The following is a 24,280-nucleotide window of genomic DNA, read 5'->3' as shown; positions in this document are numbered from 1 at the left end:
ATAAATTCTTTAGGATTATAAGAACATGTTAAACTACTTTTAGGGGACCTGTAATGACCATATTTTTGTGAATTTGAATTTAAAATATCTTTTGGCACACATCACGTGACCAAACTCGAAACGTCATTGAAGATTCTGATGACGTCACAACTCTCAGATTGACACTGTTGACAGTTAGGCGATAAACAACAAATGACAAATGTCAGTTCGTATCTTCTACGTGTGTATGAAGTTATGTGTCAAACCGTAAACTGTGACGTCACACAATTTTCAAAGAGCGTTTTGGGCGCGAAAGCATCTGACATACTATATTTTGTTAATTTAACATATTTAAAGCCGTTTTTAGTATAAAAGTTGAATTTTAGGGCACCTTTTAGTTAATATAGAACGTAATACAAGCGTTGCAAAAAATTGGAAACAACCCTATTGTTTTTCTATTGATTGATAAGGTTCTAGTTAGCATACGAGTACAAAAATATTTTGTTTTAAACAAAAGTTTTCCAATACCGTGCTTTGTTTGAGTTGTACATTTTAACTTGCTTTCTATATTGGCACTATTGGTGGAAATTTATGCCTGAAGCATGCAAATAACCAATTCCAATCAGACCTGTTTTCGCTGTTCAAAACTGGTGGTTGCATGGTTTCAGTTTCGACAACTTCTAGTTAATTACTTTTCTGGCTATGGTTTAAAAAGAAAGTAAATGTTTTTTGGCCAATCATTGTCTACGGAAATATAGTTTTAAAAAGTATATGCGATAGGCCACCTCTTTATTTCATATTTGTCTATTGCAAAACTTATATAGTGAGTGACCATGTATACGATACCATGTATAAATAACAAAAAAAGTAAAAAATATGTCTGTTCTGCCCGTACGCAATTTTACTTGGCAACCCATTTGCAATGTGTCAATGTGAATATTATTTATCATTTATTTATATCACAATTTATTTATATCCGACTTTCAATCCGGAGGTCGCGGGTTCAAATCCTGGCTCGTACCAATGAGTTTTTCAGAACTTATGTACGAAATATCATTTGATATTTACCACTAGCTTTTCGATGAAGGAAAACATCGTGAGGAAACCTGCATACATCTGCGAAGAAATTCAAATGTGTATGTGAAGTCCCCAATCCCCATTGAGAGAAGGCCTGTGCCCAGCATTGGAACGTATATAGGCTGACTTATTATTATATCACAAATAATAAAAAAACCGGACAAGTGCGAGTCGGACTCGCCCACCAAGGATTCCGTACTTTTTAGTATTTTTTGTTATAGCGGCCACAGAAATACATCATGTGTGAAAATTTCAACTGTCTAACTATCACGGTTCATGAGATACAGCCTGGTGACAGACGGACAGACGGACAGCGGAGGCTTAGTAATAGGCTCCCATGTTACCCTTTGGGTACGGAACTCTAATTCTAATGTCTAATGTCGCAACAGTAATACAGTTGCAGCCGACACCCGAATATCACCTTAAACCAATCACTGAAATCACTGAACCAATCAGCTCATGCAGTCACTTAACGCAGTCATTTTACATACGTGCAAATATGCCATTATCTGTGATAACATAATTCACTACTGCAATGTATAATTTAATGCACATCCCGTACACAACCACTAATAATTATGGCACATATTTCCAATAGATTATCAACTTTACAGCTATTGAAAATACGATTGAATATCAAATATCAGAAATCATTTAAGGCCCTTTCAGCTTAATGTGACCCATTGTCTATTGCGCGTTGAAAACAATACCTTCTGTATTAATTTAATGTAATGTTTGTAGAATTATTCTGCAACTCACGTCATGACGATTACTTGCAGAAGTAATGCAAACAAAAGACGAATGCTGATGTAAATATGTAAAATGGAAGTAATCTTTTGGTTTACTGTTTTAATGGTTTCAAAACTGCGTTTAAAAAAAGTTAGCCATAAATAATTATGCCATACAATTAATACACACATGATGATGAAGCTTTGACTGTGTCATGTGCGGAAAATGGACAGCAATTTTACAAATTTTAGTTTGATTCTAATACTACTAGTTCGCCCCGAACTGAGAACTCGCGGTTCGCCAAAAAGGTAGATCAATTGCATAGCTTAGTCGGCAAAGGATCGAAAACCTCGTGCGATTTATTGCAAGGTCTGTGAAGCCCTTAACTGATAGATTTAAGTCACCATAGAGATAAAAATAAACTGAAGGTATCTGTGGTAAGCCGGAATCTTTTTCGTCAAATACCAAATACCTGTATTATGTTTATTTTATTTCATTTTTATTTTGCTGATCGTTTTACAATCGTAAATTAAAAAAATAATTTAATTTAATACCAAACTCGATAGGTACTCTTGCAAATAAGATGACCAGAATAGCAAGACTCCTCGCAAATAGCTTTTTGCCCTTCTAGGCTATTGTAGCTCCATAACCCCTTGATCGAGATTGAGCATGCTCATAATTTAATGACTAAAATATATTTCCCTCAACAACACATTTACCGAATTTCATTTAAATTAGAACAAAACTTAAGTTATTCTCCACCAAAATGTCGGGACGTGCCCTTAGCCAGCTGTGTTCCAAGTTCAATGTAAGAACTGAAACGTGGAAAGTTTGGCGGGCCTTGAACCGTCTACGGGTGGGAGTCGGTCGATCAAAGGAAAATCTCATAAAATGGGGAATCTTACCCGAGAATTCAAGCGCCGAATGTTCTTGCGGATCATATCAGACGATACAGCACATGACAATGTGCCCTCTACGCCCTGTCACCTGCACTACCGATGATCTCCTTAAAGCAACTCCCCGAGGAATACAAGTGGCTAAACATTGGACGAACATAATTTAGGAAATTGGATCACCTTTACACGATAAGAAGAAGAATGTAAGAACTACTTCGCTCGCTCGTTCGAATAGGTTAGGTCATAAGGAGTAAGTGTGGGTGGCTTTTACATTGAAGTCTCTTGGCCCAGGATTGTCTCATTTCAAATATAAAGAGAATCATACTCTCTTTTTATTTTTTTCTTTTTATTAGCATCCAAAAGTATGAGATGAGTATAGTTTTCCTCGTTCTTACTGACTGACAAGTTGACATCATGTGTGTATTTATAATATAAATTATGTGTCTACTGACTAAAATATCTAACTATAAGTTTGTTCGACTCATTTTAAAATTGATTATGGTTAATTGCACGTATAAACCTGAAGCCATAATACGTAAAAGAAAAAGGCCTAAATTTAAATCTATGTTAAAATAGTACATTACGATACAAGTGCGAAAAATAGGAAATTCGAAACGAGTGGCGATAAATTAAAACACGACCGAAGGGAGTGTTTTTAATCGACACGAGTTGCGAATTACCTATTCGCACATGTATCGTACAACGTTTTACAGTACATATGGCCCTTTAAATGTTCGACACAGTAACGTAATATGCTACTTCTCGCACTAGTGCTATAAAGTAGCCCCATATGTACTGTAAAAACATTGCATAATTGTAGTCATCAATTACCTACTATAAGTTATTTTTAGTTACATAACTAGAGACTGGTAACCCCACAGTTAAACTCATTGTTGTGCACAGCGACTATTTTTAAGAATACCACTGTATTTTTATAAATAAATAGTACGAAATATTTTCATATATTCTTACCTTCGCGAACAGCGTTTCAGCTATTATTTACTTCAGATATAGTGATATTTTCCCCTTGAATTCTATTGATTCCGTGAAAGTATACTTTTTGCCATTAGGTTAAATAACTTCGTAGTTTATTATTTCCATAATTATATATATTTCCATATTATTAGCATCGTGGTATTAATGTTTACAATTCCTTTATCCAGCCATATCACTTAAGCCTAAAATATATCTGAAGTAACTACAAGAACAAGCAAAATTAAGACTTTTCACAGATCTACATGAAACGTCACGCTCATGTTGAAACTGGACACTAAATTACAGTGTATGTTGATAATAATGTAATGAATAATAGCCAGACATAGAAATTTTGTGGCAAAAACGAGTGCGTGAGAAACTGAAACATCGACAAATAGTAACATCAATAAGTCATAGATTAATAATTAAAAGATGAAAATTCTACTTGCTGTAATTTACCAAGAAATTTCAAGAATGCAAATTAATTACAAATCCGACCCTAAATTCTTTATTACTATTTAAAAATAAAAAACGTTCTTACTAATGGGTGTATCAAAGAAGATATCGAACGTGTTTTCGCGGTAGCTATCTTTTTATACAATGTTGAAAATATCTATAACGCTAAGGTGACATCGATCATAGACATGTCGATATTTGATTTTGTCAATCACTTTATTTTGCCACAAAAACTTCTATGTCTAATAATAGCACATTAGAATACCGTTTACAAAAATAATACCGTTGCTAAACGACCGTATAAAAAACAATGGCGGAAACCCATAGCGGCCATTACATGTCGCGACTAATAAAAAGCGAAGCGGTGGACTATTTTTTCACTAGCTCATTGTCTGCCTTCTTATATGGACTTGTTGACAAATTAATTTATAGGTAAATAGTATATACATTATAGACTACGAATATAAACGTAATTTATTTTGAAATAAATATTTTAACATGTAGACTAAGTGCAGTGGTACAAGGCTGAGAATTTCACGTGAAACAACACTTAACTATTCAGATAGAGGTATGTTAGTTTTTGATAAAAGTATTAGTTTAGAGATCAAGAATAGTTATTTACGATACAAGTGCGAAAAATAGGAAATTCGTAACGAGTCGATAAATAGAAACACGACCGAAGGGAGTGTTTTAAATCGACACGAGTTGCGAATTACCTAATCACACATGTATCGTACGTTTTACAGTACAATTTTCGACATAGTTATATAATGTGCTAATTTTGGCACTAGTGCGGAAAAGTAACACCAACATGTACTGTAATATACATTATGATACAAATGCGAATTACCTATTTGCACATGTATTACCTATATGCCCTCTAAGTTTTGGACGTAGTTACGCAATGTGCTAATCGCACTAGTGCAGTAAAATAGCACCATATGTACCTACTGTAAATTTGTATTAACCAAATAATTTATGTTAAGTTTTTACAACGAAACTCAAAATCCATTTCTTTCTGTCAAGTTCAGTTTACTTCGTCGATCGTAAACTTTTTCAAGTATCTAGGCAAGTAATATCCTATTTAACGATATTATCGAATTACACTTATAAAATGATTAGTTAATAAACTATATAATATATATCATAGTTAATATAAACTACAGTTGAAATATTTTATTTGAATATATCCGTACGTTAGATAGTTAAAATCTTCTCCACAATTCGGACATCGAAAAAAAAAACCTAAAAGTGGGTTTCACGATATCTAAAGAATAATATTATAAGTGTAGAATTAAACCCATTCTCAGATCAGATCTAGAATAGAAAAGAATAGAAATAATTTATTCAGACAACACATCAATACAAATAACACATAGCAAATACAGAGCAAAGATAAAAAGCGGCCAAGTGCGAGGGCCCATGAAGGATTCCGTACCATTTATGACGTATTAAAAAAAAAACGACTTGATCTCGTTCAAACCAATTTTCGGTGGAAGTTTGCATGGTATAATGTATATCATATATTTTTTTAGTTGTATCATTCTGTTATTTTAGAAGTTACAGAGGTGGGGGGGACACATTTTATCACTTTGGAAGTGTCTCTCGCGCAAACTATTCAGTTTAGAAAAAAACGATTTTAGGATCCTAAATATCATTTTTGAAGACCTATCCATAAATACCCCACACGAATGGGTTTGATGAAAAATTTTTTTTTTAAATATTTTATGACGTATTAAAAAAAATACTTACTGTATCTCGTTCAATCTAAGTTTCGGTGGAAGTTTGCATGGTAATGTACATCATATATTTTTTTTAGTTTTTGCGAAAATATAAATGTTTTAATATCTGTAAGAATAAAACATAACTCAGTAATAAAACTTGTTTGAATCGTCGTGGCAATACTGTAGAAAATAATAAAGAAAACCAGAGTAAAAACTTAACGAAAACATTTTATATAATTATGATTTACAGAGAAGTGTCTTCCGAGTGAAGTTACTTCACAAAGATGTCACAAATCGTGTTCAAGATAAATGGGAAACAACATCAAGGTCAGTAACTGAATGATTAGTATAAGACATTTAATGAATACTTAGGCTGGGCTTCCACTAGTTATGTGCGAGGATGCGTAGCCAGAGATGTGTGATGATCAGATCAGAGATGATGTGTTAAGAAGCAATTGAATTGAATTGAAAACATTTATTTCATGTAACTGTGACACATACCTACATTTTGTTAGAAAAAAAAAACAGTTTCAAAAGGGTTAGTACCTAAGCCTAAAAATTATACCTAAACCTACACACTTAACTTACCAGCTGCCACTGTATGGAACCCATAGGGGATTGTAGTCCCGCACAGTGTAGCATTAGCGGACAATCAGGCCCCCTATCATTCTTAAGATGATGTTGGGACTGTCCCGCACCCGGCGCACCAGGGATGCGGCGCGCCTGCGCAAGATCGTCTGAAAACAATCAACGCGCGCCTCCGCAAACATTCCTGATGCGCTACAGAAGCGAGGCAGTCCCACAATCACCCGAAACGCGTTATTATATTGAACGCGGATCACTTTTATTTTATTTTATTGCTAAATATTAAAAAAAAACTTCGCAAAACTGCGAAACAGTTTGTTGGTGAATGAAATACACTCAATTTATACTTACATGTTTGTTTACCTCGTTCAGCGTGTAGTGATTCTATTGGTTTTTAACAAACACATCCCTCGTTACGAATCCCCGCACATCTCTGGGAAACGCAGCCTGCGCTTTGTCTTAGGCTTTCAGACGACATTAACAAACATTGACCGAAGAGCTGGCGGCTTCCTCGCACAACGTATCAGTATTGCGATACAACGAGGAAATGCCGCCAGCATCCTTGGTACAATGCCTCAAGGGCCTATTTTAGATATAAGCTAGTTATAGTAATCATCTGTATATATCCATTATGTATATTGTTATCTCAATTAACAAATTATCAACTTGAGTACATCTACGTGAAATTACGTAAGTATTTAATGTACCTACATGAATAATATTAGTAATAATATAGTTCAAAGCCAAATATTAAAATAGCAGTACTTAAATCCATCTCTGACTCTCAACAAATGTGAAAACCTGGAAATAATAAAGTTTGAAATTTTAACTGAGTAAAATTGATTCTAATACTAGAACAAAATTCAAAAATCCGTTCAAATTGCACAAATATTATCCATAACAAACGTCGTCCAAGTCCAAACCAACAAAATAACCTTAAAATCGTACATTACGATACAAGTGCGAAAAATAGAATTCAAAAAGATTGGAGATAAATTAAGGGAGTGTTTTTAATAGACAGGAGTTGCGAACCACCTATTCGGACATGTATCGTAGAACGTTTTACAGTACATATTGCCTTTTAAATTTTCGACTTAGTTACGTAATGTGCTAATTATTGTACTAGTGCGGTAAAGTAGCGCCATATGTACTGTAAAAATGATTTTTTTATAAATTTCCCACACCCGTGTTGTTATTGTTGTCCTAAAGTACCCCGAAGGTGCAAAGGGCCTTCACAAGCTCGCGCCACGCCTTCCTATCTTCAGATCGACTTCTGGCCTCGTCGCTCACAAATTATACTTATCGTAACTTGCTCTACCTTTTTAAACTTAGTTTACATTAAGTACTATGTATAACTTCCTTTAAAGTATGCATAAATAACACTTGTCGGCATCAATACGACGACCGGTTTGGCCTAGTGGCCTAGTGGTTTGGTTTGGGTAGTGACCCTGCCTACGAAGCTGATGGTCCCGGGTTCAAATCCTGGTAACGGCATGTATTCGTGTGATGAGCATGGATATTTGTTCCTGAGTCATGGGTGTTTTCTATGTATTTAAGTATTTATAAATATTTATATATTATATATATCGCTGTCTAAGTACCCTCAACACAAGCCTTATTGAGCTTACTGTAGGACTTAGTCAATTTGTGTAATAATGTCCTATAATATTTATTTATTTATTATAATACTCATAAATGTATGAGTCTTATTGAAAAGTAGCTGGTACTAAGGCCGCAGACTGGACGCAACCGGCGCGGCGAGCGGCAAATCAAATGACGTTCATCCATTTGGTCGAGCGCAATGTCTAAATGGCCTTGGTTTACGAGCCGCGCGCAGCTTGCGTCCAATCCGCGTCCTATTAGCACAGGTTTATACCTATTTTGAGTATTAGAAAAGGCACTTGCATAGTGAATTCTATGTAATTTAAGAAATTCAGTTGTATGCATTTCGATCTTAATTAAATCTGTTTATTACCTACGTATTCCCTGCGTTTTATTTACAGTGGACGGCAAGTTTGGCCCAGACGTGTCTCTGAACGAGTATATCCGAAATGTAGCGGATCTTCGCGGCACGAAGGCGATGTGTCAAGAAGGCGGCTGCGGTGCCTGTGTGGTCGCTGTGCGCGCCGCTACGCCGCCTACGCAAGAAATGAAAACGTTTGCTGTCAACTCGGTAAAATTATCTCTACTTGGGAACACGCGCTTCTTAGGAGGAAAGAGGACGGCTGTTTCTCCATACAAACTTAGTCCCCATTTTCCTCTCTGGATATTGACATCTTGAAAAATATTTATATATATAAATAATGTATAAATATTTTGACGACCTGTCTGGCCTGGTGGGTAGTGACCCTGCCTATGAAGCCGATGATCCCGGGTTCAAATCCTGGTAAGGGCACTTATTTGTGTGATAAGCATGAATATTTGTTGTTGAGTCATGGGTGTTTTCTGTGTATATATATATTATATACAGGGTGGCCAAATAAGAAGTATACATTTTGTTTTTAAATTTTAACTGTATTAAGTTCAAAAATTATTAAGTATTGTTTTAAAAATATCTTCTTCATGGTTGGCAAATTCATGCGAAACATAATGTCTGACATATGTCCATCTCTAACAGCAGGCAAATGTAAGCCCTTATCATCCCAATGTTCAGCATCTATTCGCACATTTTTGACATTATCTTAGTACATTTGTGTCGAATAGTCGGTTTTAACTGTTTAAATTTCATCAGCTCGTTAGCATAGACACGTAATTTTAGATAGCCCCACAGAAATAAGTCACGAGCTGCAAAATTTGGGGAATTTGGGTCCCAATCACAATCACTTTTTTTCAAAATTAATCGAGCAAACAACGTGTTTTAAACAACAGAAACATTTGAGATAAAATTGCTTGCTGCTAGTGGTAGACATTTGGCAGAAATTATCTTCCGTATACAATTGCCAACCCTGAATAATATATTTATAAAAAAATATTTAATAAAATTTCCACTCAATGTAATTAAAATTTAAAAACTCTCTCTTTTCTTATTTGTCCACCCTGTATGTCGTTGTCTAAGTACCCACAACACAAGCCTTATTGAGCTTACTGTCGAATTTAGCCAATTTGTGCAATAATGTCCTATGATATTTATTATTGTTTATTTGATGTATATTAACCATAGCTATGTTTGTCTTTTTGGATTTTTTGAACATTGTAAAAATTAGGAGCGAAAAAAACAGATTTTATGCAAATTTTTAACTCTTATAATAAATAAAATTTCGAAAAAAGTCAAACGTAGGAGCATAGCTATGGTTAAGAGGCTGTCAATACCTAAAGCGCGCACACTGTCTATTTGTATCGGAGTAAATGAGATAGCACTGTCGCATGTTACTGGGCCTGGGCAAGGGAATAATAAGAAAAATATTTAAATAAAAAAAAGTGGATTATTAGTGTAATATTTTACTCAAAAGCGGTTTAGATATAAAGGTTTTTAAATTGTGATTTTAATTTTAAGACCAATCTTTGCAATTATATATTATCGAGCCGATTTCGTTCAATCATGTATCGAGTACGACCACGGTCTTTGAAATATAATTAATATGAAAAACTGTTTAAGTAACATCAATTTCAAGGACATTGGGTGTTGACAGCCTCTTAATATGCATCAAATTATGTAGGAATATTTTCCATAATATCAATATCCAGAGAGGAAAATGGGGACTACGTTTGTGTGGAAAAACGGCTGTCCCCTTTCCTCTTAAATCCAAATCGTTACTAATAATGTTTCGGCTGATATCTTTTAGGTATATCTGACACTCGATTGGGTTAAATATTAAATTCTGAGCTAGAGCGCTCCCAAAACGTGTCAATCCACTAACAAAGTTCTGTTACTTACTTGTGTTACTTACTTGAGTTGTGTTGTGTTAGTTGTGTAAGTTGTGTGTTGTGTTGTGTTGTGTTGTTCGTGTTTAAAGTGATAAACTCGTAGGTACTATGGTTTTGTCTGCACGATCTGGAAGTGACGTATTTTTTGAAATGGCATTTGATTTGGGCGGATATTAAATCCTGAGCTAGAGTACGTGTACTTAGCGCTCCCAAAACGTGTCAATCACTCACCACTTACAACAACACAAGTCACTTAGCGCCACTTGTACTATCCTACTAACTCGTGGTTAACCGGTTAAACATGGAGTTACTATGGTTACCAGTACAATTTGACATTGGGTTAAAGTGTTAACCGGTTAACCCCGAGTTAGTGGGATGGTACAAGTGGCGCTTATAGGTTTATTAAAGTGATAAACCCGTACTATGGTTTTCTCTGCACGATCTTTGCCGTGGTTTTTTTTTTATGGGCAATGCAGCAACGATTGGAGTATTTTCTTAAAGGACTTGATTTACAAAATTACTTTTAATTTATTTGTAAAAATATCTCTCATATCAGTTCGAGCCGGATTTAAAGCCGGTTTAGAGCTAAAAGTGTTAAAACGCTCAACGATTAAAATTCCATTGGATGTTTAAACATTTTTTTCAATGTTAATTTCATTTACACACGAGTAATGGCGTCTTTAATTGGTTATATGATTAGCATACTGTATATAATTGTGATTTTTATTGATATTAATTTACTTTTATGTTTTTTTAATTAACACAAGAGGTCAAAATATTTATTTATTTAAACGTTATTGCACACAAAAAAACTTAATGTCCAAAAGGCGAACTTAATGCCATGAGGCATTCTCTACCAGTCAACCTTAGGGCAAAGCAGAAAAGATTGTAGGCGGTGCATTTAAAACTAAAAGAAATTGTTTTTGAAATAATTACTAAGTTCGTGTATCTCTTTTCGTAATCTCTAGAACTCTTTTTGACAGAGCGTTAGCGCAGGTCTCCGTTTCAGCTTGAGAAAAAATGCTTTCGTATGTCCGGATGTTCTCTGCAAGTTGCATTTTTTTATAACATAGAAAAGATTAAAACAACTTTGTTACCGAATGAAACAGAATTTTTTACCACACCAACGCGAGTAAAATACTAACTGTAAAACATTAGAATTTACGTCGAAATTAATGTAATTAAAAACTTATCATTCAAAATAATCATTTAAAAGCCAACATGAGAAATCAACTCAAAACATCAACTTACTTTGCCACTCTTTATGAAAGAGAGTATTCACGAGAAATCATGTAGTTACGGACCCGGGTACGTCCTTAAACTACGTCCACAAGAGAAGTATGGGCATTGTGAATGTCATCTCGCTTTGTGTGGTAGGGCACAGCACAGCGGATGTCATTCCAGATCTAGAGCAGAGCCCAACTGGGGAAGTACCTCCACCTTACAGAAAACCGCAGCCAAATAACACTAGACCCTACTCATAGTGTTGTGTTCCTGCCGGTGAGTAAGGTTGCCAGAGCTCAACGAGGGGTGAGAGGGGTTAGGGTCGGCAACGCGCATGTAACTCCTCTGGAGTTGCAGGCGTACATAGGCTACGGATACTGCTTAACATCAGGCGGGCCGTATGCTTGTTTGCCACCGACGTAGTATAAAAAAAAGTTACTTATTTTCTTACTTGACTGCCGAGATGTCCCAAAATGGGTCTTGGCCTCCAACACAAGAGCACCCCATTTTGCTCGGTCCTGGCTTGTCCCGAGTGGATTCACGCCAGCTTTCCCCGACGCCGAGCTCGCGGACATCTATTTCCATTATATCCGCCCAACGATATTTAGGATGACCAACAGGATGGCGATGGCGTCCCATTCTTCGACCCAAGTACCTATGCTCTTTTGTCTGCCTAATCTTTACCTATCCTTTCGAGGTGGCCAAGCCAGCGGAGACGATGTGCTTTAGTCTCACCTATTATATTCGGCTCGGCTATCATTTGTTCTATATCGGCGAAGACGTACACTTTATGTAGATGCTATGTTTTGTTATTCCAGTGTCTGGTGTCTGTCTTGTCATGTCATGGCTGGGAAGTAACTACTGTGGAGGGCATCGGTAACAGGACCGTGGGTTACCACGACATTCAGAGCAGGCTGGCCAAGTTTAATGGCACTCAGTGCGGCTACTGCTCTCCTGGTTGGGTCATGAGTATGTACAGGTAAGTTTATTAAAAATGAAATGCGGATGTCATTCCAGATCTAGAGCAGAGCCCAACTGGGGAGGTACCTCCATAGTGTTGTGTTCCTGCCGGTAAGGTTGCCAGAGCTCAACGAGGGCGGGAGGGGGTTAGGGTCGGCAACGCGCATTTAACTCCTCTGGAGTTGCAGGCTTACATAGGCTACGAATACTGCTTACCATCAGGCGGGCCGTATGCTTGTTTGCTGCCGACGTAGTATAAAAAAAAAGAATTAAACCATACAAAATTCTTTTTTTTTTCATGGCCACCTTCGTTGTTTTCGCCTGTTTAGACAGAGGTATAAGACCGACACCGCCTGGAACGCGATAAAACAAAATGCCATGAATTTTCATATTCCTTGGTTTTATACATATTGTAACTCAAAATAACCAGACCGGAACCAGATATATTTAAATAGATGACGAGTTCTTTCAGATTTCTTAAAATTCTTCTATATTTACATCCAAAAGAAGACAACGTTGATGGTAACGGTCAAACATACTGCATTGATTTGTTTAGTTATACCTAACTGTAACAGTTCAGTTGTACTCAAACGCAAAAAAATATTTCTTATACCTAATTTATTTCAGCTTGGTAGAATCAAAAAATAACGAACTAACTATGAAAGACATAGAAAACTCGTTTGCTGCCAATATCTGTAGATGTACAGGTTACAGACCTATTGCAGACGCTTTCAAATCATTTGCAAAAGACGCTGACGAAAGATTACTCAAAAAGGTATGCGATTTGGAGGACCTGGCTATACTAAAATCGTGTGGGGTCAGTTGTGCCAAACAATGTCCACATAAGAAGAAACTTATAAGTGAAATTAATAAGAAGGTTGAAAAGAAAGAAGACTGGTGTGAAGTGGGCAAAATTGATAATAAAATGCTAACAATAGATTCGACGAACCATAAGTGGTCAAAGGTATTTAAATTGGATGATGTTTTTAAAAGCATGAACGAGAGTGGAGATTATAAACTAATAGCTGGTAATACTGGACAAGGTAAGCGTGATATTCATTGTAATTGGATAACTCTGGATTAAATAGCAAGTCTTACACGATCTATTAAGCATTACAATAACTGATCCCAAAAATACTCCTAACCTCTCACTCCAATCCGATGCATTTACCAAAACGATCACTTCTTCACTAAGAAAATAATTTTTCGTCGTGTGAATCTTAAAGCACTTTTTCAATTATTTAATAAAAATAGGCAAAAATCATACTGACCCCAATTTTCATCTATATGATGTGTTTTCAGGTGTTTACCACGTAACCGATTACCCAAAAAACATAATAGACATTTTCAACGTTGTTGAACTCAAAGGGCACTTGGTAGATGTGAATCTAATTATTGGTGCTGGAATGCCGTTGGCAGAGATGATGGACCTATTTTTAACAATGAGTGCCGAAAATGAAGATTTCTCCTATCTGAAGAAGCTATATGAGCATATGGATCTTGTTGCACATATTCCAGTACGAAACGTAAGTATTTTTAAATAAACAACTTTTTTTATCAAGCAGGAACGTCTGTGAGAGTTACTATATTTTTTTATGTGGTTGTTTGTATATTTTTAATAGTTATTTCCTTATTTCGGCTCGTAGAATTTTACAATTTGTAATAACGATTAATATATTATATCACGGTAATCAACATGCATCTCAGTTGTCATTTCATAATAACTAAAGAAAAATGTACCTGCAATATGGTATTTTATTTATTTTTCCATTTTACTTGGTTCTTAAATCCCAGTTTAATTTTGAAAGACGAATACACATCATGTCATCTATTGGATACTTTTTACCCAACTGCGTCAGAAGGAGGCTAATGTTTTTCGAGCGTATGTAATGTATGTATAAACACACTACACACTAAACGGCTGGACGGTTTTTGTCATATGAGGTGTCGTTGAATTCGTCAGAATTGTGGTAGAAACATAGCAATATGGGTATCAAACACCAAACGAAAGCTAGTGAAAAGACCATTTCATATCATAACCCTTAAAAGTAATTTTTCCCTTATACTTTTAATAATCATTTATTTGTTACTCAATACGTACAATTTTTATGTTTCCTTCCATATTTTTTTCCCCTTATCATCGTAAAATTGCACAGTTCTTTTCGTCAGGTGACAACCAAATGTCACTCATTTAGTACAATCATAAGTTCAGATACTTAGTGAACCTAATTAGTAATAAAACAAAGTTGAACATTGTGTCATTTTTTTTTGCGATTAGTAAGTTTTGGTTGTCACCCTGTAACTTGGCACTTGTGGATTTTTCCTCTTTTTTAATACCTAAAATATTTTTCGTTTGACCAATGAAGGTAATTACTTAATTATTCATTTTGTTCACCAATATCAAGCATGGGTAGTGATGTTAATTTAAAGTTACTTTCTAGATTGGAACTATTGGTGGAAATTTGTGCCTGAAGCATGCAAATAACCAATTCCAATCAGACCTGTTTTTGCTGTTTGAAACGGTTGGCGGCATGGTTACTGTCGGTAAGTGTTCATTTATTTTAATTAGGAACGTTATCTCTTATTACCAGGGATCGGACAAAAAGTGCGGATGACGTCAAACCCCTATAAGTGGTTTGACGTCAAATACGTTGATTTCAAATAGTATTTTTGATTTTCATAAACAATTATCACTTATCATTTATCAACCTCTTTATTAAACGATATCGCCACTTGAAATGAGTAAGTACGTTTTTGACTGACACATTGTCAATCAGATGAACAATAAATTGACTTCGTTATTGTTTAGCTATTGTATCTTCACGATTATATTTAGCTAAAATTTATATTTACTAATGTATAAGAAAACGCTCTAAAATGTCATCTTTACTCGAATATTGTGGCAATCCCACAGACTTGTTCTAACTAATTTCAAATAATTATACCTTATGGTAACAAGTTTCGTGAAATTTATTTTATTCCCTACATCACCCTACCACCTGTATTATTAATTCCATGGATTTATTTACGATTATTTTGTTACTTCATTAATACTGCTTTGTTACTACATGTCACAAGGAAGTTTAAATACAAACTCAAACATCATCCTGTGTGCAAGATTACGTCATTTTTACGTCATCCGCACTTTTTGTCCGACCCCTGCTTATTACATATTCTTATGAATGTATTCTGACTGTGGGTTCTGCAATGAGAAAAACATTGTCCCATGTTGTCTTGGGACCCACAAAATGCTTTGTTAATATCTCCAAAACCCTCTTGTTAGTTAAGTCCTACTTATTTGCATGTTGGCTACTTTCATCCGCATTACGAAAAAAAAAAACAATAAATGTTAGTTTTTACCTATATATTATTATTTTATATGGCTTATTTTTTAATTTCCAGCTGAATCTACGAACAAGAAAACAGTAATAAGTCTGCCAGATTTTCTCAATATTGACATGAAAGGCAAAATTTTATTGAATGTTATTTTACCTCCATTATCGCACTGCTGCAATGTGAAAACATACAAGGTATTTTCTTTGATCATTTAATGAATAACTTAACGAAGTTCGGGCGTTAATATTGTAAAATGTTTTTCCTTCTTCAGATCATGCCCCGTTCCCAAAATGCTCACGCAATTGTCAACGCCGGGTTTTTATTTAGGTTTCGTCACAATTCACAACTCTTGGAAAAAGTCACAATAATATACGGTAGTATTTCACCGACATTTATACATGCTTCCAAAACGGAAACCGCATTAATTGGTAAAGACCCTTATAATAATGATACACTACAGTTAGCGGTGAAGACTTTGTTTGATGAGATAATACCTGAGGAAGCGCTACCAGAACCATCTTCTGCTTTTAGAAGAATGTTGGCTGTTTCATTATACTATAAGGTATTATTTAACCTCAACTATTAATAATTATTTATAAATAATGGAATATCCAATTAAAACCACGAGTTTAAAATAGACGACTTAAAAAATCTTAATATCAAATAACTTCCAGGCCATTTTAAGTATGTGTCCGGAAGACAAAGTGGATCCAAGATATCTATCAGGAGGACAAACCATGAAGAGAATGATATCCGAAGGAAACCAAATATTTGATACGGACAAGAGCGTGTGGCCACTGAACCAACCAGTGCCGAAGTTAGAAGCGCTAGTTCAATGTAGTGGGGAGGCGATCTTTGCTAATGATCTACCGAGACAGCAGAACGAGGTTTTTGCGGCCTTTGTCACAGCAGACGTTGTAGCGGGAAGTGTAATTGAAAGTTTTGACGCTACTAAGGCACTTGTAAGTTATTTATGTGATTATTACAATGATTTTTAGCTACACCTTTTTTTGACAGCAATAATTTCACCGAAAGCTGAGCCAAATTTTCAAACTATATACTCAGAACTCCGCCGTGAAATTCACTGGCACTTTACACTTGAATTCATTTGTGCTCATTTTTAAACTTATTTCAATCTCGTAAATTTTCAGAAAATCCCTGGCGTCGTGGCATTTTATTCAGCAAAAGATATACCAGGAGATAACACTTTCACTCCATCTAACATCCCATTTATAACGGCAGCAGAAGAAATCCTTTGCTCTAGTAAAGTTCAATTTTATGGGCAACCAGCAGGTATAATTGTAGCTGACAGAGAAAAAATAGCCCAGAAAGCAGCCAAAGTAGTAAAAATAAACTATTCATTTGTTAATAACGGAAAACCATTGTTAACAATAGACGATGTTTTAAAATCACCAGAAAAAAGCACAAGAGTTGTTGTTAATAGGACTATAGAACCTTCAGAAACCGGTAAGAATGTAAAGAGTATAATTCAAGGAGAGTATAGAATGGATAGCCAGTACCACTACCATATGGAAACACATACTACTGTCGCCAGACCTACGGAAGATGGTATGGAAGTTTACGCGGCAACTCAGTGGCTTGATCTGACAAATGTAGCTATAGCGCAATGTTTGAAGGTACCTGTGAATAGGTAAATTTTCCGTATATTTTTGCATCAGTGGTATATTTTACTATGGTTTATTTACTAAAAACAGCCGTGCTTATTTTATAGTAGAAAAGTGAATTTCATTATAATTATATCAAAAGGAATTATAAAAGTATCAATTACAATATCGTTGTTATTGTTTCTTCGTCGTCGCATCTTCTCTGGATCATTTTTCATTGTCAGCACTTCTTTTTTCAGTATTAACGTCATCGTCCGACGCCTAGGCGGTGCGTACGGTGCGAAGATAACCCGTGCATCTCAAATCGCCTGTGCGGCTGCTTTGGTGTCTCACCTTCAAGGCACGACTTGCCGGTTCATCTTGCCACTTCAGACGAATATGAAATCGATAGGTAAACGTTTACCTACATCGTGTAACTTTGAGGTAGGTACTAGCTCAAGGTTTAAGGAAAAACTAGTTTTAAAAGATCTCAAAGTACTACAAATCAGATAATATACAACATTAATAATAATAAATAAATCATTTATTCCAGACAATATCGATCCACATAGATATTATACTTGTAAAATTATGTACTTTTTTATTTCTTGTTTCGGTAATTTTCTAAGGTTCTCGTTCCTTACCTCGTTCGTTTCTGTTCAGGCAGTATAGAAGGATAATTTGTACTCCTATCCCTATTGTATAAATTTCAAAAATGACTTTTTCATTTTTCCACGGACTCTTAAAATACCTAGTTCATTGGAGAGTTACGACGTTTTTTTTTCAGATTTTTATTACGACATAAGAGCATAAAAGAAAACGTTTATTTGGAGCAATATCCCACACATATAAATATATATATATATATATATATATATATATATATATATATATATATATATATATATATATAAGTACGACTAATGAATAAATACAAAACAATCAAAAACCAATAAGTCTGCACGTGTTCCTTTAGAATATAGTAAATATTATATATATGACTAAATATTCAGTAATATTTTCTTTTTAGGCAGGTGTTGACAAAGAAGGCACTATACAGTATCTTAAACTTACTTTCTACCAAGACTGCGGACACGTTTTCAACGAAGTTATCGCACCGCTAACAGCCGAGCATATGCGGAGTTGCTATGATATTAAAAGTTGGTGGATTGAAGCAAACAGTGTTGCAACCGACACCCCATCTAATACATGGTGCAGAGCCCCTGGTAACGTATCGATATTTAGAAAAGCTTTTTAAATATCTACTTCTAGATACAACTATCTAAATAACAGGAAATCCTAGTTCAGACCTTGTTCAGGCATGTGTTAACAACTCTTCTGTAGTTAAACTTCTTAGTCTCTAGAGTTACCACTGTATAAAACTTTTTCAATAAATTATTTGTATCGACAAGTAAATGAGTTACGATATCTTTTAGCTTTTACTACTACAGAAAAAGACTTAAGAAGATAATTAATTTGATGAATTGACAGGTACAACCGAAGGTGTGGCGATGATAGAGCATGTAATGGAAAGAATAGCTTACAATTTGAACAAAGATCCTCTTCAAGTAAGACTACTAAATATGGCAAAAGAAAATCCAATCCCAGAAATGATCGATCAATTAGTAAAAGATTCAAATTTCACGCAGCGACAAGAAGATATCAAGAAGTTTAATAAAGAAAACAGATGGAGAAAAAGGGCATTAAACATGCTGCCGTTGTCTGTTGGGATATTTTACCTTGGAAATTACAATTCAATAGTTTCTATTTATCATGGAGATGGATCAGTAGTTATAGTGCACGGAGGTATAGAAATGGGTCAAGGACTAAATACAAAGGTAGCTCAAGTTTGTGCGTACGCGCTTGGCATTCCTCTTGAAAAAATCAGTGTAAAGCCTAGCACAAGTTTTACATCTCCAAATAGCATTGTAACAGGTGGTAGCATTGGTAGTGAATGCGTCGCCTTTGCTACAAAAAAAGCTTGTGAAATTATAATGGAAAGACTAACCCCAATCAAGGACAAAATGGAGAAATATTCTTGGGAGGATTTAATAAATCAGGCATATGGTGCTGGTCTTGATTTGCAAGCATCTTACATGTATTCTTTTAACGATGGTGTAAAACCTTATAATGTTTACGCAACCTGTGCTTTAGAAGTAGAAGTTGATTTATTAACGGGAAATCATGATGTGAGGAGAGTAGATATTCTGGAAGATACGGGGAGAAGTTTAAGCCCAGAAATTGATGTGGCACAGGTAAAATTTAAAAGTTATTCTTACAAAAAAGCAACATAGTCTTTCTAAATAATGTTGGCTACGTAATATATGGAATCATAACATGCATCAACTCTGAAAACTAAAATTTGATCATTTATTTATCATCATTACTTAAGAGCATGACTCTTGTCGGTGGAGTAGACGCAAGTTTTTGCAGTCCTTGTCCTAGTTCATCAGGTCCCTGTAAGATACGACATTTGCTTTTGCTTTTAGTTGCTGTATGTAACTTACTCGTAGTTTCCTTCTTCCTCTCCTAGCTTCGATCTTGCCTTCTTAAATAGTTGTAAAGAAAGTGTTGTATCTTATCAAGTGATCTATCATTTTGCCTCGTCTATTCTCTATGGTCCTCGGTAGGTTTCTCATCTCTCCAACAATTCGCAGCACTTCCTCGTTCGTTTTTTTCTCCGTCTCTCCATCTCGTTTCACATCTCAAAAGCCTCTAATCGTTTCCTATATTTCTACCTCATTGTCCACGTCTCACACCCATACAAAGATGATAATGCTCCAGATTTATATCTAAATTAGGGGTTTTATGTAATCATTTATTCAGTATATCATATGTCATACTAAAATTTTTGGCAGATTGAAGGAGCTTTCATCATGGGCCTGGGTTACTGGACTTCAGAGAAGCTAGTCTACGATAAGGAGAGTGGTGAGATTCTGACGGATCGCACGTGGACATACAAGCCACCGGGCATCAAGGACATTCCCGCTGATATGAGAATTTACTTTAAGAGGGACTCTAGAAACGAGTTTGGCGTTTTGCAGTCCAAAGGTATTTTTTTGGGTCTCTATTGTTTCCCATAAAGTTTTAAGTCATAATGTATTGTTTGTCCGCATTTTCGTTAGTCATAATTTGGTTTTTCTAAGAAACTTAACTTTTCAGGATTGCCATAAAACAAACTTAACCTAACCTCACCAATCTATAGGATAACCTAAGGAAATTCCTGAAAAGTTAACGGTTTCAGAGTTATGAATAATGATAATATGACTATCATTACATTATGACTTTCAATAATTATGTCAAACAAAGGGATCCGTATTTTTTTATATTACATAATTACATTTATTGACCGAAGCGATAGCGAAGGTCTCCGTTTTAACTTGGGCAAAATGCTTTCGTATGTCCGGATGTTCTCCTCTACAGGATGCAATTCTCAATCAATTCTTGTGACATTTTATGATCAGGTTTGGTAGTTAGAGAAGATTATTCTGTCGTTTCGTTATTTGAAAAAAGTTCAAGATAGCGGAAATTGGCACAAAGGAAGTAAGCACCAGTAGGGTCTATGGTACTTTAGACAATTGTAAGTTCGTTGCGATAATGACTCAACGAAGTAAGTATTTTTACATTTTTAAGCTAATCGCGAGGTCTATAGCTCATAAAGCTTGTAGTGTATGGATTTTAAGAAACACCACCACTCAAAAACAGCTAAATCTGCTATGCTCAAAAGGGATTGGAGCGGTCAAGTCTACCGCATGCATATAGGTGGGCTAGCTTAGCCACCAAGTGGATGCCGGTAAAGGGCAGGGCAGGCCCAGACGATCATGTATGGCGAGATGACCTGGACATGTGGACACCTTCTTTAACAACTAGCCGGAGGAAGCCACTAGTTGTGGAAATCAAGGCAAGAGGCCTTTTCCCAGCAGTGGGACCCTCAAATTGGACAAAAAGAACAGTCAATCGATCCGTCATTTTATTAGCGTTTGATCTGAAACTAAAGAAGTAGATAATACAAGGTGGGCAAATAAGAAATATACATTTTGTTTTCAAATTTTACTATATTAAGTTCAAAAACTATTAAGTATTATTTTCAAAATATATTGCTCAGGGTTGGCATGCGGAACATAATGTTTGACATTATTCATCTCTAACAGCAGGCCAATGTAAGCCCTTATCATCGCAATGGTTAGCATATTTTCGCACATTTTCGGCGTTATCTTAGTATATTTGTGTATAGTTGGTTTTAACTATTTAAATTTCATCAGCTTGTTAGCATAGACACGTTATTTTAGACAGCCTCACAGAAATAAGTCAGGAGCTGCAGAATTTGGGGAATTTGGGTGCCAATTAGGTGCTACTTTTTCTTGAAATTAATCGAGAAACGTTTTTTAAACAACACAAACATTTGAGAAAAACTGCTTCCTGCTAAAGGTAGACATTTGACAGAAATTGTAAATATACCATTGCCAACCCTGAATAATATATTTATGAAAAAATATATAATAAATTCTACACTTAATGTAATTAAAATTTTAAAAGTGTATCACTCTTATTTGCCCACCCTGTATATTTTCATTCATAGTATGGAAGGTGGAGGCAAGGAACAGAATCTCCATAGGCAGAACTGTAGCAAAAGTGTCCAGCTGTCAGCTATAAATAATAGCTCTAAATCGCTAGAGTAGCTAGGAACCTAGGCGTTATTGACGGACTGAAGTGCGCTGTCTATGATTAGATTTTTGTCTCAAGTATTCTAAGTATTGTAGCGCCACCTATTTATGGTTTTTTGTCGGACACTTATTGGTATATGGAGATTCTATTCCTCAACTGTAATTCAGAATCTACTTATAGCCAAACCATATTAGCCAATCACAACGCGTCTTTGCGTTATTTCAGCGACGGGCGAACCAGCGTTATGCCTGGCGGTGGTTGTGACGCACGCTCTACGGGACTGCGTACGCGCCGCTCGCCTGGACGCAGGCTATCAGGACCAATGGGTGGACATAGGTATACTTTAAAATCCTTTTTAAGAATAGACAAAAATAATATGTAGTCTTCAAACTAAGGAGCATCTACATAAATCGTTACATTTAATGGCTCCTCTACACGATGGGCCATCATAACGTACCACAAAAAAAAAAAAAAACAGATGATAAGAAGATGATTAACTAAGATGGGCGTGTAGAGAGGGTTGTGGTGTCGAATAGCTTATGGCGCGGCGGGATGGTGAGGAAATGGCCACCGTGTCGGTTTTTCGTCCGCAGATCAAAGGTATATAAAGGGAGTGGAAGGCCAGCGATGGTGCGTGCTCTCAACCATCGCATGGCTATCTCGCTGGTCCCGTGCTGTAGAGGATCCATAACGGCTTACCATGCTTATGTCACTTCTAATTTAATATAATAATAATAATAATTCAGCCTATATACGTCCCACTGCTGGGCACAGGCCTCCTCTCTTGCGCGAGAGGGCTCGGGCTATAGTCCCCACGCTAGCCCAATGCGGATTGGGGACTTCACATACACCTTTGAATTTCTTCGCAGATGCATGCAGGTTTCCTCACGATGTTTTCCTTCACCGAAAAGCTAGTGGTAAATATCAAATGATATTTCGTACATAAGTTCCGAAAAACTCATTGGTACGAGCCAGGATTTGAACCCACGACCTCCGGATTGAAAGTCGGACGTCATATCCACTCGGCCACCACCGCTTTTTAATAATCCGCTTTCTAATTTAATATATGGTATCATTTTTTGGGGAAATTCCAGCAATAAGAATATGTATTTAAGGCTCTAAAGAAATGCAGAAGAACAAATTATGATATCTAAGAAAGAAGAAGCGAGTCAAATAATCTTTTTTTTTAATACTTAAAAATCGTACATTGACATGTTTGTATGTTAAACGAAAATTTTGTGTAACTACACGGACCCTTATATTATGCGGTAACTCTGTTTGTCGTCTACATGTTCATCTAACTCTTTGAAGTGAACTTTACCAACACATGTTGGAATTTTTACACCTTATCAGGTGTTTAACAAAGACTTCAGAGATTGGTACATATTTTTGACGCGTAGTTTCATCCACTATTGATACTGATACTGTGCGAAAATTATATAACAAATAACTAGTTTTCGACGTATATTATATTATCGTATGGCTTTATTGGAAAAATAAAATACAAATCAAGTTTACAAAAGTAACGTTATAGTCAAAGTTTAAGGTCTAAGTTTGATAGCCATTCCCTGGCATCCGCAGTTATCGCGTGCAGCTCTTATTTCATGCCTCCAGAAAAACATCTCATGGGGCATTCCTCCACGATGTGCGTGGTTGTCTGGTCTGGCGCGCCACAGTCGCAGTTTGGTGAGAGCTTATAGCCCCCATTTATGGAGATTATGGTTGCAGCAGCTGACATCGGTCCTTATTCTATTCAGTGTAACCCATAGTTTTCGACGTTTTACGATCATTTACAAAAAAATTAAACAGCGTTTATTTTTCTATTTCAGGTAATCCATGTACAGTCGAAAATATATTCATGGCAGCGGGACACAAACTGGAACATTTCAAATTAAAAAATTAACTAAATCTATTTATAAACAAACATTAGTTGGTAGGAGTTTAGTTCCTGAATAAATATTTATTAAGGATTCTTAGTATTTATTTTGTTTTGAATTAAGATGAAAAATTAGGTGTTTTGAATAATGGTAAATATATCATTTATTTGGTAGCTTGTTTGTATAACGGAAACTACACTAGAGAGTTATTCTATGACTAGCTACTGTTGTGCACAACTTCCTTAGTGTGTATTTTTTTTATATTGTTTGTTGTAATTCTATTTTGAACTTTGTGCAGGTAAAAAACAATTAAAAACACTTTGCATTTG

The 24,280-nt window shown here is 35.7% G+C and overlaps 1 protein-coding gene across 2 annotated transcripts; it reads left to right on the top strand.

The window, feature by feature from the left end:
• The first annotated feature begins 4,451 nt into the window (after positions 1 to 4,451).
• LOC133525421 (xanthine dehydrogenase/oxidase-like) lies at positions 4,452 to 24,280 on the top strand. Of its 2 annotated transcripts, none has more exons than XM_061861666.1 (17): positions 4,452 to 4,544; positions 6,087 to 6,163; positions 8,425 to 8,594; positions 12,328 to 12,488; positions 13,097 to 13,512; positions 13,772 to 13,995; positions 14,911 to 15,013; positions 15,872 to 15,999; positions 16,077 to 16,367; positions 16,480 to 16,767; positions 16,957 to 17,456; positions 17,670 to 17,853; positions 18,440 to 18,635; positions 18,901 to 19,664; positions 20,268 to 20,460; positions 22,300 to 22,410; positions 23,904 to 24,280. In XM_061861666.1, the coding sequence occupies exons 2-17, from the start codon at positions 6,121 to 6,123 to the stop codon at positions 23,975 to 23,977; spliced, it is 3,846 nt and encodes a 1,281-aa protein (XP_061717650.1). In that variant the 5' UTR covers positions 4,452 to 4,544; positions 6,087 to 6,120; the 3' UTR covers positions 23,978 to 24,280. The 2 variants fall into 2 exon arrangements, with proteins under 2 accessions (XP_061717650.1, XP_061717651.1); XM_061861667.1 differs by having other exon boundaries at positions 4,543 to 4,680.

The sequence above is a fragment of the Cydia pomonella genome, chromosome 15 (genome assembly GCF_033807575.1).
Source record: "Cydia pomonella isolate Wapato2018A chromosome 15, ilCydPomo1, whole genome shotgun sequence".
NCBI classification, from domain to species: Eukaryota; Metazoa; Arthropoda; class Insecta; order Lepidoptera; family Tortricidae; genus Cydia; species Cydia pomonella.
Note: the sequence above shows the minus strand (reverse complement) of the source record. Positions and strands in the feature narration are given on the sequence as shown.